Genomic DNA, 17975 nt, shown 5'->3' with positions numbered 1-17975 from the left:
GGAGGGTTCTGGTGATCTCAACAAGAACGCGAGTGTTATCTGAATGTAGTTGTAGGTTTGGTTGTGTATGGGTGGTGTGAGTGAGGTGTGCTTGTATGGGGTGTGTGTGGTAGACAATCAGCTGCAGCTGTAGCCAGATTAGAGGCTTCAAAAAAAAACCATGCAAGTTTTGCATCAATCCAGGACGTCAAAATAGGATGACTCCCAACGAACACGGGCCGCCACACACGCAGCCAGCCATTCTGGTCCTCGCCGGGCCGCTATAAATTGGCGGCGGCTCCGATTCAACGGCAAGCTTCCGGCCCAAGATGTCAAAGGCTCTCCTAGGCGGCCTGTCCGCGATCCTCGTCGTGGCGGTGGTCGTCGGCGTGGTGGCCACCGTCACCCGCTCCGGCAAGAAGGCCGGCGACAACTTCACCGTCCCAGGGGAGGCCTCCCTCGCCACCTCCGGCAAGTCGGTCAAGTCGCTGTGCGCGCCGACGCTGTACAAGGAGTCGTGCGAGAAGACGCTCTCGCAGGCCAACAATGGCACGGAGAACCCCAAGGACGTGTTCCACAGCGTCGCCAAGGTGGCGCTGGAGTCGGTCAAGTCGGCCGTGGAGCAGTCCAAGGCCATCGGCGAGGCCAAGTCCTCCAAGGACCCCATGACAGAGGGCGCGCGCGAGGACTGCAAGAACCTCCTCGAGGACGCGGTCGACGACCTCCGGGGCATGCTTGAGATGGCCGGCGGCGACATCAAGGTGCTCTTCAGCCGCTCCGACGACCTCGAGACGTGGCTCACGGGCGTCATGACGTTCATGGACACCTGCATCGACGGGTTCGTCGACGAGAAGCTGAGGGCCGACATGCACGCCGTGCTGCGCAACGCCACGGAGCTCAGCAGCAACGCGCTGGCCATCACCAACAGCCTCGGCGGGCTGCTCAAGAAGATCGACCTGGACATGTTCAAGAAGGACTCGCGGCGGCGGCTGCTGTCGGAGGAGGACGAGAAGGGCTTCCCCGTGTGGATGAGGTCGCCGGAGAGGAAGCTGCTGGCGGCGGGCAACCAGCCCAAGCCGAACGCGGTGGTGGCCCAGGACGGCAGCGGGCAGTTCAAGTCCATCCAGCAGGCCGTCGACGCCATGCCCAAGGCCCACCAGGGGAGGTACGTCATCTACGTGAAGGCCGGCCTCTACGACGAGATCGTGATGATCCCCAAGGACAAGGTCAACATCTTCATGTACGGCGACGGGCCCAAGCGCAGCCGCGTCACCGGCCGCAAGAGCTTCGCCGACGGCATCACCACCATGAAGACGGCCACCTTCTGTGAGCCTGAGCCCAACTTGCTTGTTCTTTCTACTCTTCTAGTGGTTATAGCACAAGTAGTAGTCGTTTGAATAATTCAAACTTGTGCTCCCGGTTGGCTGTGGCAGCCATCGAGGCGTCCGGGTTCATCTGCAAGAACATGGGGTTCCACAACACCGCCGGCGCGGAGCGGCACCAGGCGGTGGCGCTCCGGGTGCAGGGCGACCTGGCGGCCTTCTACAACTGCCGGTTCGACGCGTTCCAGGACACGCTGTACGTGCACGCCCGGCGGCAGTTCTTCCGCAACTGCGTCATCTCCGGGACCATCGACTTCATCTTCGGCAACTCGGCGGCGGTGTTCCAAAACTGCCTCATCATCACGCGGCGGCCCATGGACAACCAGCAGAACTCGGTGACGGCGCACGGCCGCACCGACCCCAACATGAAGTCCGGCCTCGTCATCCAGAACTGCCGCCTGGTGCCCGACCAGAAGCTCTTCCCGGACCGCTTCAAGATCCCCTCCTACCTGGGCCGGCCGTGGAAGGAGTTCTCGCGCCTCGTCATCATGGAGAGCACCATCGCCGACTTCATCAAGCCCGAGGGGTACATGCCCTGGAACGGCGACTTCGGGATCAAGACGCTCTACTACGCCGAGTACAACAACCGCGGCCCGGGCGCCGGCACCAGCATGAGGGTCAAGTGGCCGGGCTTCCGCGTCATCACCAGGAAGGAGGCCGAGCAGTTCACCGCCGGGCCCTTCATCGACGGCGGGTTGTGGCTCAAGTTCACCGGCACGCCCAACATCCTCGGCTTCAAGTTCTGATTGAGGCTGATGAGTGCGTGTTTGTGTCGCAGGACGTACAGGAGGGCTAACGCTTGTTCTTTTACCACTTTTCTTTCTTGTTTTTTCTTCCCTTTCCTATGGCTATTGTTCCTGAGTTTTTCTGTTGCTGAAAATTTGCAGTAAAGTAAATGTCTTTTGGTGAATTGCTGTTATTGTGACATTATTTTCTGCTATTGCCTGCCTCCCCTCCTCCCAGTGTCCTCACTATAATCAAGCCGGCCCACTGATTTTGTGAGGGTTGACTGCAGAACCATAATCAGCACAGCAATTGCAATTCCAAACAAACACCCATTATTGTTCACCCAATGCAAGCAAAGGCTTTACGCCTCGCCTAACTCTCATGCGCTCTCGCATTCGTCCGTCCTCAAACGCTGCCGTCTCACTCGCCTCCTTGCTCCTACAAAAAGAGCTTCTGTCCTCCTCACCTTCTTCATGTGCTAGTTTCACCGGAGAGGCTCCAGTCACATTTTCCATTCCCTCCCATCCGAGAATAAGATCGAGATGAGCTCCATCGAGAGACAGGAGGACACCATTGGCAGCTTGGATTGCTACTGCTCCGGTGGTCTTCTGGAGGCGCCCACCCTGTCCAGCAAGGAAATCAAACATGCTAGGGTATGTATGCTACAGACCTACGGTGTGCCTGCTTCCCCCTTTGTACGTGCCGCATTTCACGCCTTCTTCTTTAGAACTAGTTTTTGCGCCATTTCTGCGCTGTTTGAATTTTGGAAACTTGAACTGACCTGAACTTTGGCAACTGTGTGGATGGGTGTTTTAGCATTGATCCTGACCATCTTTCAACAGTAGTGGAACACATGTTCTAGAGAATTTGATGCGCCCAAACATAAAAAATTGGTCCTTGAAATGGAGTATTGATATATGGAGAAAAGAGAGGGAGATAGAATCTGAAATTTTAACCCAAATCGGTGCAGAACTCCATTCCAAATCCAATGCACTATTGATGCGCCCAAACATAAAAAAATTGGTCCTTGAAATGGAGTATCGATATTTCTTGGGCAAAATTGGTATGGAAATTGATTAGGAATACTACAGTGTAGCATGCGAAGGCACAGAAAGCAGTATGGTCTTTCTTTCCCCTTGCCGTTGAATTTCCATGAGCTTGTGTGACGTGAGTACTGCATTGGATTCAGTAGCACAGTATTGATTGGCTCGTTCAGGTTTCTTCAGAGCATCATCTATTTACTACTGTTTGACTCTAGCTTGGTTTTTTTGGAAGTTTGGACTTTGGAGCATTTATTTACCACAGTTTTGACTCGTTTGGCACAGGAGCAAGCTTTGAAAATCCTGAACACCAAGTCCCCAGAAGAGGCCTTCAAGACTTTCACCGAGGTACTGCCAGTACAGCCATTTTACATTCGAGTATAGTCCAATAATAAAATTAAGTTTGAGTATCGAACATTCTTTTTCCCGCCTGGTATCGCCTAGTTCTGGAATTAAACTTGAACTTAGGCACTACGAGAGTTGTTTTACGTACATTTCCTGAAGATGTTTCGTCATCACTGCTCAAGTGCTGCTATGTCGTCTGCAACCTTCTCGTGCACCTGCCTGCAGGGTTCTGAGACCAAAGCCGACCATCTGCTGAGGGAGAAGGTGGAGGCCGCGACGATGATGCCTCCAAACGCTGCTGACGCAAAGCCTAACACGGTGCAGCCCTCGCCGAAGAACTGAGATGGAGGGACGAAGGACTGCCTGCCCCTGCTGGTGCTCCTCGTCAGGGCCGGAATAACAGTGTAGCATTTTCAGTCGAGTCCAATTACCAAATGAATTGAGATGGGTCTAGCTTTATTTTTTCCCTGGGAACACCAGCAATCAACTGTTTTTTACATGCCACGCCCGCTGGTGCACGGTACTACACAGCCCAGCACCCAATCCTGCATGCGTTCAGAAGGAGAGCTTGAAGAGCATGTCGTGCCTGTACACCTGGCCGCGCCTGAGCGTCTGCGACGGGAACTCCGGGTGCTTCAGGGCGTCGGGGTAGCCCTGCGTCTCCAGGCAGAACCCGGCGTGGCGGCCGTACACCGCGCCGGCCTCCCCCCTGGTGCGGTTCAGCCAGTTGGCCGTGTAGAGCTGCACGCACGGCTGGTTGCCCCACAGCTCCAGCGCCCTGCCGGACGCGCCGTCCCGCACCGCCGCCACGGGCCGCATCATGCACCACGGCTCCCCGTCGACGACGTAGTTCGCGTCGTAGCCGGCGACCCGGCCGCCCATGACCTGGCCGTCGCGCGCGCCGATGAGCGTCGGCGCCCGGAAGTCGAACGGCGTGCCGGCCACCGGCGCGACGCGGCCCGACGACGGGAGCATCTGAGGAATGTTGAGTACTCTATCCTGCTTGTGATGAGTGAATTGTCAACCGTGCGGTGTGATCGTACGCTTGGTCTTTGGATTGCAGGTACACGGGCGTCGAGTGTCGACGGGGAGCTGCCGTGGAGGTGCTGTGGCCGATGGACCGTGCGGTGGACGGCGGTGAAGGGCAGCCGGGACCGGAGCTCGGACCGGGCGGCAGCTGTGGCGTCCACTCCTGGATCGAGGGCGCAAGCAGCGACGGAAGGCGGGTTTCTTGGTTTGCGCCACAAAACCAAGGAGGCGGACGGCGGTTGAAGACGCCGAGTCGTGGAGGTGACGGGCGTCGGTCTCGGGACTGACGGAGGCGACGGGCGTCGACGGCGTCTAGGGCCTCGCTGCGGGCGAGGAGGTGACGGGCGTCGAGCGGCGTCTAGGGCCGTCAGAAGGCCGAGGCGGGAACGGCGTCTAGGGCCACGGCGCGGAGGCGGGAATCTTCCAGCGCGTGAGGTTTTGGCGGTTTTCTCAAAACCGGCCATCTACCCGGGTTTCGCGGACCCTCCAAAACTGCGGACTGGATCTTCATCAAGATGGCGGCATCGTGGAGAAGACTTCGTTTCGAAGAAAGAACCTCGGCCGTCGGATGAGATCGTGTACAGGGGGTGCTGCAGGCCAACCGGTCTGACCGGTCCCTGGCACCGGTCTAACCGGTCTAACCAACCGGTCTGACCGGTCCAGCGTACCGGTCTGACCGGTCCCGCGGGTATAAATACACCTTCACTTGTGTTAGGTCAAGTGCGGCTTTTGTAATCTGTTAGTGGACTCTCTGTTTCTCCAGGCCGCCGCCCCTGCGTCTCCCTCCCTCTGTTCTTCTCGTTTGAGTTGATTTTGTCCATGGATTGTTGAAACTTTGTAAGGGATTTGATTGGGAAAGGAGGCCCTATCCTCCTCGTGCCCTCTGGGCTTTTGATTTGATTCAATCCCCTGGTTTTGTGTCTTGTGCAATGGATTTTCGATTTCGTTTTTGGCACACTTGATTGAGAGGAGGCTACGAGTTCTTTGCTGTGATTCACGTGCTCCCAACTCAGACCTAAACCCTCTGGAATCACTGGTGTGTTCGAATTCGAGTTCTTGAGTGTTTGAGAAAACCCCAATCTCTTGTGATCTCCCCCATAATTCTCACGATTCGTCGATCTTTGGGACGAGATCTTTTGGGGGATATGCTCACGGGGTAGGGGCGAAGCAATCCCCCAAGTTTCATCGGTTTTCGTGGTCGTTTGCTCGGGATTCACCGTTTGAATCCAATTTCTCGGGGGGTTTTCTGGGTGCTACCGGTCAGACCGGTAGGCACGACCGGCCAGACCGGTCCGGCGCACCGGTCAGACCGGTCCGGCGCACCGGTCAGACCGGTCCAGGCAGATCAGTTCTGCAGTTTTCCCAATTCGCTTCCGATTTGCTTCGTGGTTTCTCTCGCTCGTTCGAGGCCTTTTGTGTTGGTTTAGCTTTTCCATAGCTATTCCAAACTTTGGCCAGAACGCTTGAGGGCTTGGGTGATTTTCGGGATATAGGCCGACGGTTCGAATTTCGGAAGAAATTTTGATCGGCTCCCATTCACCCCCCCTCTGGTCGCCGGCTTCGGTCCCACAATTGGTATCAGAGCGTGGTTGAGGTTTTCAATACCTTAACCGGTTCGAAAACCACTCGGCGACCATGGCGAGTCTTGGTAAGATCCCGGTGTTTTCCGGCGAGGACTATGCCTACTGGAAGGTTCGCATGAGAGCCTTCCTGCAGAGCATGGGAGCCGATGTCTGGGAGATTACCACGAACCAGCTCTACGAGGTGCTGGGTATTCGGACCACGCCTCTTCAGGTGACCCAGCACGAAGCTAACGCCAAGGCCGTCAATGCCTTGTTCGCTGGCGTTTCTCGTGCGGAGTTCTCACGCGTCCAGGGTTTTCAGGAAGCCCACAAGATTTGGACGTGTCTTGAGAACTACCATGAGGGTACACCTCAGGTGAAGGCTAGACTGTTCGAGACTCACCGGCGTGAGTACGAGAACTTCACACAGGAGCCGGGTGAGAGCATTGACCTGATGTTCAGTCGTTTTCAGTCGATTGTGAACAAGGTCAATGCGAACAGATCTGCTGGTGCCCTTGAGTACACAGCATGAGAAGGCTCTCAAGTTGCTCTACGCACTTGACTGCTCTGTGTGGGATCTCAAGGTGAACACAATCATTGAGTCTGCAGGCTATGAGACTCTGACCGTGAACGAGCTTTTCAGTAAGCTCAAGGCCACGGAGGTGGATAACCAGACACGAGCCAAGCTCAATGGTGCCCCTCCTTCCAAGAGTGTCGCTCTTGTGACTGGCCCAGGTGGATCGAGCTCTAACGCTAACTCTGCTCTTGGCTTTTCTCTTGCCTCTTTGCCTTTTGTTTCAGATGAGTAGCTGGAGACGCTGGGCGACGACGACTTGTGCCTCCTCATCAGCAAGTTCCAGCGCGTCTACCACAATAGGCAGAGGAAGAAGAACCCCGGGTGCCACAACTGCGGCGATCTGAACCACTTCATCGCCGATTGCCCCAAGAAGTCCGGCGGTGGCCAGAACAACTCCTTCGACTACTACCGCCACCGCGACCGCGACGAGGGAGGCTCCAACAAGGAGTGTCGGCGCCACAAGCACCACAGTCGTGACCGGGGAGGACGCTTCGACAAGGAGTCGCTCAAGAAGCGCTTCCAGTACAAGGCCAAGAAGCGGGAGAAGGCCTTCCTGGCGCAGCTCAGCGACCTCGACAAGAGCTCCGACACCGACCGCTCTTCTTCACCGAACTCCGACGATGATGACAAGAAGAAGAAGAAGCGGGACAAGGAAGCCACCGGCTTCATCGGCCTTTGCTTGGCGGCTGGTCGGCGCAAGAGCTTCTGCACCATGGCGGGTGAAGCCGACGGTGCTCGTGCGTCTTTGGGTGGACATGCTACACCGACGCACTCCGGCTCTTCTCCTGGATCCGAGAGTGATTCAGAGGTAAACTCCACGATCGACCTGCTTGATACAGAGGTTAGGGAGTTGTACGCCGCTCTCGACAACCAGAAAAGGCTGCTTAAGGAAGCAGCTAGAGAGCGTAGAAAGCTTAGGGCTGAGCTGGCTTGCGCTAGGGAGAAATCTAGTGAGGATGAGTGCGCTGGCTGCATATCTCACATGAACGATCTTGTTGCTCTCCGTGCCAAGCATGATTAGAACGTCACGAACTTAGATGTTGCTAAGATTTCGCCTGCTGATGTGTCTCATGAGCTCGCTAAGGCCAAGCATGAACTAGAACTGGTTAAGAATGCTCCTATTGTTAGTGATGTGCTTGAATGTGAGGAGTGTCCTATCTTCAAGTCTGATCTAGCTTCTTTGCAGTCCAAGTTTGCTACTGTTGTGTGCGAGCTAGAGGAGATGAAGTCTAGGCCAGTTTTGCTTGGTGCTTGTAAGCTTTGTCCCACGCTTAGGTTGGAGCTAGAGGAGAAGAACGCTTTGATCAAGTCTTTTGGAAAGACTAAGGTCGTAGAGTCTAGCCCACCTATTGACTGCTCTGTTTGCCCTGGTTTGATTTCTGATTTGGATAATCTTGCGGTAGAGAAAGCCAACCTGGAGAATGAGAATACCTATCTTAGGGCGATTCTGAGTTGGGTTTCTAGCAGTGAGCCGCAGTTGGGCATGATGATTAAGCAGTTCAAGCGTGGTGATGGGTTTGGGGTCGGTTACACCTACACGAAGTCAGACTTTGACATGTTGTATGGTAAGATTGGTAAGGCTGCTGGAAACACTGCTAGCACGAGCACACAACCTTCGCTTGTTGACCCCGCGGATGGTGTGCTTAAAGAACCACCGAAAGCACCTCCGCAGAAGGAGGTTTGGGTTCCAAAGCCCAATGAGCTGAGGAACTCCCTCGACACGCTCCCTGCTGCCACAGCCCAGGTTGCCCAGAAGAAGAGGGCTGCTCCTCCCCGTTCGCAGGCTAGGCCTCCACCTCCCAAGCGTGAGGTGAGGCACCACTGCGAGTTCTGTGACAGGGAAGGTCACCTGGAGGAGTTTTGCTTCAGGAGGAAGAGGGCTGTGAGGAGAGAGCAGAAGAGACGGAACGCGGACATGTACTCTGCTCGGGTGCATGGTCCTTCTCGGCGTGGTGATAGGCGAGATGCTAGGGCGCGCCGTGTAGGTGGAGGTCAGGGAGACGGTGGTGGTTACCGTGCTCCAGTGGGTGGTCGCTTTGCCGGTCGTGCTCCTGGTCGTTTTCAGTACGGCTATGGACCACGGGACCAAGGCTTTGGAGGAGGTTTTGAGGCTCCACGCTTTCCTCGCGGTAGTGTTCGTCAGTCACGCGGAAGACGGGACGGGGGATACGCTTTGCCTGATTTTGCTAACTCTTCTGTAGAGCAAATGGCTCGACACTAGTTTGCTTCTCACTTTGCTAACCCCAGTGTTGAGACATTTGCTGACCCTTTGTCTCACTACTGATGTGCAGGTCGGAGGCTTGGAGAACAGGTGGATCATGGACTCCGGTTGTTCGCGCCAGATGACCGGAAACGACAAATGGTTCTACAGCCTCACCCCGATGCGCTCAAAGGAGTACATTGTGTTCGGGGATAATGGAAGAGGAAAGATACGAGGACTTGGCACTGTTCGAGTTTCTGATCGCTTTACCCTGAGAGAAGTTGCTTTGGTTTCGAATCTTGGCTTTAATTTGCTCTCTGTGTCGCAACTTCTTGATGAGGGGTTTGGGGTTCGCTTCAAGGAGGGTTGTTCGCGTGTTTTGGATTCCAGAGGAGATTTGGTTTGCCGGATTACACCTCGCGATCGAGTTTTCTTAGTTGACTTCTCTGGAACTCCTTTTGGCCCTTCTCATTGCTTGATGGCTGGTCCTTCTTCTGATTTGTGGAAGTGGCATAGGAGACTTGGACATTTGAGCTTCGATTTGTTGTCGAGACTGAGCTCACTTGGCCTGATCCGAGGATTGCCCAAATTGAAGTTTGAAAAGGACCTTATTTGCCATCCGTGTCGCCACGGGAAGATGATTGCCACTTCCCATCCACCTGTTAATCAGGTGATGACCTCTCATCCTGGAGAGTTGCTACACATGGACACTGTCGGTCCTTCTCGGGTGATGTCTGTAGGTGGGAAGTGGTACGTTCTTGTGATTGTGGACGACTTTTCTCGCTATTCTTGGGTCTTTTCATGAGAACCAAGGATGAGGCTTTCGAGTTTGTTCGAGACTTGATCTTGAGGTTGAAAAACGAGTTACCCCAGGCCATGCGAGCGATCCGCAGTGACAATGGCACAGAATTCAAAAACGCTCGTTTTGACGCCTTTTGCAGTGATCAAGGGCTCGAACACCAGTATTCTTCTCCCTACACTCCACAACAGAATGGAGTTGTAGAGCAGAAGAATCGGACGCTGGTTGAGATGGCGAGGACGATGCTCGATGAGCATAGGACTCCTCGCAAATACTGGGCTGAGGCGGTTAACACCGCTTGTTACGTGTCCAACCGCATTTTCTTGCGTGCTTTCATGCACAGGACTTCTTATGAGTTGCGGTTTGGACGCCAGCCCCGTGTTGACCATCTCAGAGTTTTCGGTTGTCGGTGCTTTGTGCTGAAAGATGGAAATCTTGATAAGTTTGAGTCTCGCTCGTCTGACGGTATTTTTCTCGGTTATGCTTCTCACTCTAGAGCGTACCGTGTGCTGATTATTGATACTAACATCGTCAGAGAGACTTGTGAAGTCACTTTCGACGAGACTGCACCGTGCAATTCTTCTGTTTTTGAAGTTGCAGGAGATGATGAGCTCGGCACCTCCATCTTTGAAGATGAGGAGGAAGAAGCTGCAGATGGCGATGCTGAGGCTACCACGCATGCTGTGGACCCGGCTATCTCTGCTACGAGCTCGGATGATGACGACGGCCCCAATCTGACTACGTCTACTTCACGGTGGCTGTTCGAGGAGGTGACTCAGGCTTCACCAGCTGCACCTGAGGAGGCACCAGCTTTGGTTGAGGAGGATGCGACTTCGACACGGGAAGCACCGCGACACATTCAGCGCCGCCATCCACCTCAACAGATGCTAGGTGATCTCAACGAGCGAGTCACCAGGTCCAAGGTAACAAGTATCGCTGGCTTTGCTCATTCAGCGTTTGTTGCCTCTTTTGAGCCCAAGGATATTGGACACGCTCTTTTTGATTCTAATTGGGTCAATGCCATGCATGAGGAACTTGAAAATTTTGAAAGAAACCAAGTTTGGGTTTTAGTCGAGCCTCCACCTGCTTGTAATCCCATCGGAACGAAGTGGGTTTTCAAAAACAAGCAGGGTGAGGATGGTTTGGTTGTTCGGAACAAGGTTCGTCTTGTTGCCCAGGGATTTTGCCAAAAAGAGGGTATTGATTTTGAGGAAACTTTTGCCCCTGTTGCTCGTTTGGAAGCTATTCGAATCTTTCTTGCATTTGCTGCTTCTAAGGGTTTTAAGGTTTTCCAAATGGATGTTAAATCTGCCTTCTTGAATGGTTTTATCGAAGAAGAGGTTTATGTGAAGCAACCCCCTGGTTTCGAAAATCCCAAGTTTCCAAACCGTGTTTATAAACTTCAGAAAGCTCTTTACGGTTTGAAACATGCACCTAGAGCTTGGTATGATAGATTGAAAACCTTTTTGCTGGCTCAGGGCTTTAAAATGGGATGTGTTGATAAAACTTTGTTCCTCATGCGATCTGGCACTGATTTTCTTTTAGTTCAGATATACGAGGATGATATTATCTTTGGTGGCTCTTCTCACGCTCTTGTCTCCAAGTTTTCTGAGCAGATGTCCAGGGAGTTCGAGATGAGCATGATGGGTGAGTTGCAGTTCTTCCTCGGGCTGCAGATCAAGCAAACTCCTCAGGTCACTTTTGTCCATCAAGCCAAGTACACTAGAGACTTGCTGCGGAAGTTCGACATGAGTGACTTGTCTCCTCAGCCGACTCCTATCAGCATATCTACGGCGCTTGATGAGGACTTGGACGGCGAGGCGGTGGACCAGAAGGAGTACAGGAGCATGATCGGCTCTCTCCTATACTTGACGGCGACGCGACCGGACATCCAGTTCGGCGTCTGCCTCTGCGCGCGGTATCAGGTTTCTCCGCGCACCTCCCACAGGTAGGTGGTGAAACGCATCTTCAGGTATTTGAAATTCACCCCTGAATTTGGTCTTTGGTATTCTGCGGATTCTTCTCTGGTTTTGGTGGGCTTTTCTGATGCCGATTTCGGTGGGTGTCGGTTGGATCGCAAGTCGACATCCGGCACTTGTCAATTTCTTGATACATCTTTGGTGTCTTGGTCCTCTCGCAAGCAGGCTAGCGTAGCGCTTTCTTCCACAGAAGCTGAGTATGTTGCTGCTGCTAGCTGCTGCTCCCAGATCCTATGGATAAAGCAAACCTTGCAGGATTATGGATTGAGTTTTGGTAGGGTTCCCATCTTTGTAGACAACATGTCAGCTATTAGCATTGCAAAGAACCCTGTCCTACACTCTAGAAACAAACACATAGATATCCGATTCCATTTCCTGCGAGATAACCATGAGAGAGGACACATAGACCTGATCCATGTCCCTTCAGAGAGGCAAACCGCAGATATACTCACCAAACCGCTAGAGCAGGACACATTTGCTCGCTTGCGAGGGGAGCTTGGGGTTTGCTACCCCTTTTGATTGCTGACTTTTCTTTGGTTAGCTTTGTAGATTTTATTTGCTTCTCTTTGTTTTCTAGGTTTGGTAGTTGCATTGTGCATATGCATTGTACATGTTTGCATTTTGCATTGTCTCACTTGCACTAGCATTCTTGTATACATTGCTATGATCTTCTAGTGCCTGCTAGTGTGAGTTGATAAACTTGATCATGTATAGCTTGCTCCACTGTGTATATGACATCATCTGAGTTAAGCTATTTTGATTTCAAAATCTGAAAACATGATCACCCTGTCTTGGCTACTAGCATGTTAGGGCGTGTTGATATGCTTTGCTATCTTATTCATGCTAGTGTGGACTTTCGTTCAGCAATTCATATTTGAAATGATCTAAATCTGATAAAATTGCTTGAACTGTTTTGGAAATGGATTGAAAAGATCCAGGTGGGATTGCTTGTCGCACTGATCGAGCTTTCGTGACGGCTTACTTTGCACTTGTGAGAACCCGGGCAAGGCTGTGCATGACTGAAACGAGTGCTTTAAACTTCTGATTGTCTTTTGGCATAGGCTTGGCCTCGTTGCTAAGTGAAGCATGACAAGCTTTCAACCCCTGGCATTAAGAATTGCTTGATATAAAATTGATTGAAAAATGAATGTTAACAACTTGTTTTTGGCTGAGTTTGGCTCACCTGTATGAGTTTGAGTAGCACTGCTTTCCATTTCCTACTTGTTAGTGCTAGATCATGGGTGATGCTTTTATTTCTCCTAAACTGAACTTGCCTAGCTTTAGACTGATTTGATATACCCTGTTGAGCTAGATGCAGGTCCAGTTTATTGATGCACACGTGCTTGTGACTAGATGTTGCTCATATCCTTGTATCCCTGAATGCTTTCACTTACACCTCCTGCATTGCATTCATTGCATAGCATCTGTTCAGGGGGAGTCTCTGCTTCAGGGGGAGCTTTAGTTCTTTTTAGGCTTGATGTGTGCATGTGCCAACAAGGGGGAGAATTTTGAGAGAAGTGATCGAACAAGGGGGAGACTTGTTTGATTTTTGAAAAACTTGTTGTGCACAGGGCTTTGAGAGTGCATCATTTTGGGAGAGTTGCACTTTTGAGAGGGACAAACTTTGCTTGGGGAGTTTCTGCTTTGTTCTTGGCTCCTGGTTTTCCTCGTTTTCCCTCTATTTCTTGCATGACTGCGTCGAGCGTTACCTCTGTCTTTGAGGAGTCATGTTTTGGCTTTTGATCGATTGCGTCGAGCTGTTGCCCTTGTCTTAGGGGATCGATCTGTGCTTGAGTAAGTGACTATTCTTGCCTTTCTGAGCTTTTTGTCACTTGCTTGAGTTCTTCGCTTTCTTGCTTCTCTTTTTATCACTTCTCTAGTTTCAGGTGGTGTGTTGACAATGCACTCATCAAGGGGGAGATTGAGGAATGTTGAGTACTCTATCCTGCTTGTGATGAGTAAATTGTCAACCGTGCGGTGTGATCGTGCGCTTGGTCTTTGGATTGCAGGTACACGGGCGTCGAGTGTCGACGGGGAGCTGCCGTGGAGGTGCTGTGGCCGATGGACCGTGCGGTGGATGGCGGTGAAGGGCAGCCGGGACCGGAGCTCGGACCGGGCGGCAGCTGTGGCGTCCACTCCTGGATCGAGGGCGCAAGCGGCGACGGAAGGCGGGTTTCTTGGTTTGCGCCACAAAACCAAGGAGGCGGACGGCGGTTGAAGACGCCGAGTCGTGGAGGTGACGGGCGTCGGTCTCGGGACTGACGGAGGCGACGGGCGTCGACGGCGTCTAGGGCCTCGCTGCGGGCGAGGAGGTGACGGGCGTCGGGCGGCGTCTAGGGCCGTCAGAAGGCCGAGGCGAGAACGGCATCTAGGGCCACGGCGCGGAGGCGGGAATCTTCCCGCGCGTGAGGTTTTGGCGGTTTTCTCAAAACCGGCCATCTACCCGGGTTTCGCGGACCCTCCAAAACCGCGGACTGGATCTTCATCAAGACGTCGGCATCGCGGAAAAGACTTCGTTTCGAAGAAAGAACCTCGGCCGTCGGATGAGATCGTGTACAGGGGGTGCTGCAGGCCAACCAGTCTGACCGGTCCCTGGCACCGGTCTGACCGGTCTAACCAACCGGTCTGACCGGTCCAGCGTACCGGTCTGACCGGTCCCGCGGGTATAAATACCCCTTCACTTGTGTTAGGTCAAGTGCGGCTTTTATAATCTGTTAGTGGACTCTCTGTTTCTCCAGGCCGCCGCCCCTGCGTCTCCCTCCCTTTGTTCTTCTCGTTTGAGTTGATTTTGTCCATGGATTGTTGAAACCTTGTAAGGGATTTGATTGGGAAAGGAGGCCCTATCCTCCTCGTGCCCTCTGGGCTTTTGATTTGATTCAATCCCCTGGTTTTGTGTCTTGTGCAATGGATTTTCGATTTCGTTTTTGGCACACTTGATTGAGATGAGGCTACGAGTTCTTTGCTGTGATTCCCGTGCTCCCAACTCAGACCTAAACCCTCTGGAATCACTGGCGTGTTCGAATTCGAGTTCTTGAGTGTTTGAGAAAACCCCAATCCCTTTTGATCTCCCCCATAATTCTCACGATTCGTCGATCTTTGGGACGAGATCTTTTGGGGGATATGCTCACGGGGTAGGGGCGAAGCAATCCCCAAGTTTCATCGGTTTTCGTGGTCGTTTGCTCGGGATTCACCGTTTGAATCCAATTTCTCGGGGGGTTTTCTGGGTGCTACCAGTCAGACCGGTAGGCACGACCGGTCAGACCGGTCCGGCGCACCGGTCTGACCGGTCCAGGCAGATCAGTTCTGGAGTTTTCCCAATTCGCTTCCGATTTGCTTCGTGGTTTCGCTCGCTCGTTCGAGGCCTTTTGTGTTGGTTTAGCTTTTCCATAGCTATTCCAAACTTTGGCCAGAACGCTTGAGGGCTTGGGTGATTTTCGGGATATAGACCGACGGTTCGAATTTCGGAAGAAATTTTGATCGGCTCCCATTCACCCTCCCTAGTCGCCGGCTTCGATCCCACAGCATCTCGCCGTCCAGCGGGGTGTGGCGCGACGCCCGGAGCTGGAGCGCGTGGCCCAGGACGTCGCCGGCGCCGTGCCCGCCCAGGTTCCAGTGCGTGTGCTGCAGGAGGTTCACCGGCGTCTCCCTGTCCAGCGCCGTCGCGTTCATGTGCACGCCGAGTGTGTACGGGCCCTCCACGCGGTACGTCACGTGCACGTCCAGGTTCCCCGGGAAGCCCTGCTCGCCGTCGAAGCTGCGGTAGTAGAGGGTGATGTGCGGGGAGTCGCCGGCGCCGACGTACTCCTTCACCGTCCAGATGACTTTGTGGAATCCTCTGCCGCCGCCCGAATAAACGAACAAATCAGTCATTTGGTTCGAGTCAATTCAGATCTAATCATTTGTTTTTTTTAGCAGAACACTAGTTCTCTTCTGGGTACTGTCGGCAGGCGGTGTGTACCTTGAAGCGTGTTCCTGCCGTCGTTGATGTTGAGGTGGTAGACTTTGCCATCGAGGACGAAGCGGCCGCGGGCTATCCGCTGTGCTACGCGCCCGGCCACCGGTCCGAAGAAAGAAGTGTCGTTCTGCGCGGCCACGTGTTTAGATTCAAAAAGTTTACATCCAAAATATCACATCGAATATTTAGACACATGCATGGAGTACTAAATAAAATCTATTTATTTAAAAAAATTGCACGAATGTGTTATAAATCGCGAGACGAATCTAATGAGCTTACTTAATCTATAATTTGTAACGGTGATGCTATATTAACCATCCTCTAATTATGAATTAATTAAGCTTATTAGATTCATCTCGCGATTTACAACTCATCCGTACAAAAAGTTTTATAAATAAATTTTATTTAATATTCCAAAATAGCAAGATTCTCTTTTAAAAAAATTTGCCAAACAATCTAAACACGGCCCAAGTTTGCTTTAAAAAAATACTAACACGGATAAAAAGGGTGGTTGGAAGCAATAGTCAGGAAGAAATTAGCACCCGTCTTTAATTTATCTTTTTCTTACTGTTGGAATGCCTGACCTGAAATGTAGCATAATATCTTAAAAAAATGTACTTAACTGGGATGCATCTAAGCAAATGTCTTTGGTCATATCAGCACGGAAGCTTATCTTGAACATATTGTATTGTTGTTGGCAACAAAACAAAAACTTAGTGGGTAATAACACTATTTGACGGAAAATCACACCATGCCAGTTAAGAATGTACCCTCTCCCCTCCAAAAAATTGTATGTCGGTTTGCAAATCCAAATACATAAATTTTTCTATGTATCTAAATTTATCAAAACAACCTATATACAATTTATAAAAGAACAAATACAACTTTTCGACTACCAGACGTTATGCACACACCACAAAAGCTGAATATTTCGTGAGACAAATCTCAAATCTGTTCGTATATCAACGAAACGACTGAACGCAAACGCACGCTTCGGTAGGAGGTGTATGAGCATGGCGAGGTGAAGAACATTAGAGGATTTAGGATCGAGGGCTTTGGTGATGATCTTACAATGTATTCACCGACGGTGTCCAGGCCAAGAACAATGTCAGCCAAGTTCCCTGCAGAACAAACAGCGGGCCTCAAACTAATTTTAAGCCGGGAACATATTAAGTGCAAACCAATCTATCCGTAAAAACAATGCAAACTTCAATCTGGGCCACGGGATTAACATCCAAGGGGAGGGCGCAGAGGGAGTGGGAGGGGGGATTTGCAAAAGTGTGATTATCTAATTCAAAAACGGGTGGTTAATTGTAAAATTATCTTCCTCCTCAGTCTCCTTGGATGTTGATCCAGTGATCAAATTGAAGTTTGTGTAGTTTCTACGGAGAAGTTAGTTTGCACTTATATGTTCCCTTTTAAGCCTGTGGCTTGAAACGAGAAAGGAGCAATGCAAGCGTCGCACCTCTGGAGTCGGGGAGAATGACCGACATGATCGTGGCGCCCCAGTTGGTGACCTTGACGGAGAAATTCCCCTTCTTGAGCTCGTACACATCGACCGTCTTCCTGGCGCCGGCGGCGTTCGCGGCCAGAGCGGAGGCCACCACGACGAACAGCAACGCAAGGAACAGCTCACCTCTCGCCATTGGCAACCAACAAGGCAACAATCCTAGCTAGCTAGCACACAGAGGAGCAGCACATAGGGTTAGGTGCCTAGCTGGACTGATGATTCAATCTGAAATGGTGGGCATTATTTGTAGAGGGGAGAGGGAGATGATCTGCAGGGGTTTGACTTGGAAGTTGGTGTGGGTGTGGATTTGCGAGCTCCAGGTCCAAAGTCCAAAGGTTGGGCCTTGAGATGGGCCACCAAGCATGCAAGCGCACGCGCGCCCACCGTTTTCTTTATTTTATTTTATACTGGCATAATGCTCATACCTTTTTACGGTACATAATATTATCAAGTTTGTGTTCATTCACTTCATACACAGACCGTACAGTGATGGTGTGAGACATTAATTATTCCAGTTCCTATTGAGGTTCCGATTGATTTATCCGGATTTTAATTAGAATTCGGATTCGATTTCTATTAGGATTCTAATTAACGGATCAAGAAAATATTCATTGGTTTAAAAATAGTAGAGACAGAGATAGAGATTTTAGTGGACCGATCAATATTTTAGGCCTGGGCACATGTCTGGTAAACATGGGCCATATTCTGTATCCTGCAGCCCCTCTCCCAAAACACGGCCCGCGATTTAGGGTGCCGCTTTCATGCCTTGGGAAAAAGTATATACATGGCAGCAGGGCGGAGCTACATTGTGTCCGGGGGTGCCCAGGCACCCAGACCAAAACGAAAACTCAGTGTTAATCATCAAATTTTTACTTCATAAATCATAGAGTTA

General features: G+C 51.8%; 1 protein-coding gene and 1 pseudogene across 2 annotated transcripts; one reads left to right on the top strand and one right to left on the bottom strand.

Annotated features, from left to right (window-relative positions):
* Positions 1-285: 285 nt before the first annotated feature.
* Positions 286-2310, top strand: LOC120642287 (annotated as a pseudogene). The gene is made up of 2 exons (XR_005662555.1): positions 286-1305; positions 1413-2310. The product of XR_005662555.1 is annotated as a pectinesterase-like (transcript).
* Positions 2311-3996: 1686 nt separating this feature from the next.
* LOC120642286 (galactose mutarotase-like) lies at positions 3997-17277 on the bottom strand. The gene is made up of 6 exons (XM_039918743.1): positions 17039-17277; positions 16645-16694; positions 15579-15700; positions 15149-15465; positions 12355-12359; positions 3997-4447 (listed from the first exon to the last, which is right to left on the bottom strand). The coding sequence occupies exons 1-6, from the start codon at positions 17217-17219 to the stop codon at positions 4028-4030; spliced, it is 1095 nt and encodes a 364-aa protein (XP_039774677.1). The 5' UTR covers positions 17220-17277; the 3' UTR covers positions 3997-4027.
* Positions 17278-17975: the final 698 nt, after the last annotated feature.

This window comes from Panicum virgatum, chromosome 7K (assembly GCF_016808335.1).
Source record: "Panicum virgatum strain AP13 chromosome 7K, P.virgatum_v5, whole genome shotgun sequence".
Classification (NCBI taxonomy): Eukaryota; Viridiplantae; Streptophyta; class Magnoliopsida; order Poales; family Poaceae; genus Panicum; species Panicum virgatum.
The sequence above is the reverse complement of the archived record's forward strand: the minus strand, read 5'-3'. Positions and strand labels throughout refer to the sequence as shown.

Coding starts and splice junctions, on each gene's coding strand:
- LOC120642286 (XM_039918743.1), bottom strand. CDS start 17,219: ATGGCGAGAGGTGAGCTGTTCCTTGCGTTGCTGTTCGTCGTGGTGGCC. Junction 15,701..16,644: donor ACACCGTCGGTGAATACATT/GTAAGATCATCA, acceptor GTGGCCGCGCAG/AACGACACTTCTTTCTTCGG. Junction 15,466..15,578: donor GACGGCAGGAACACGCTTCA/AGGTACACACCG, acceptor GTTCGTTTATTC/GGGCGGCGGCAGAGGATTCC.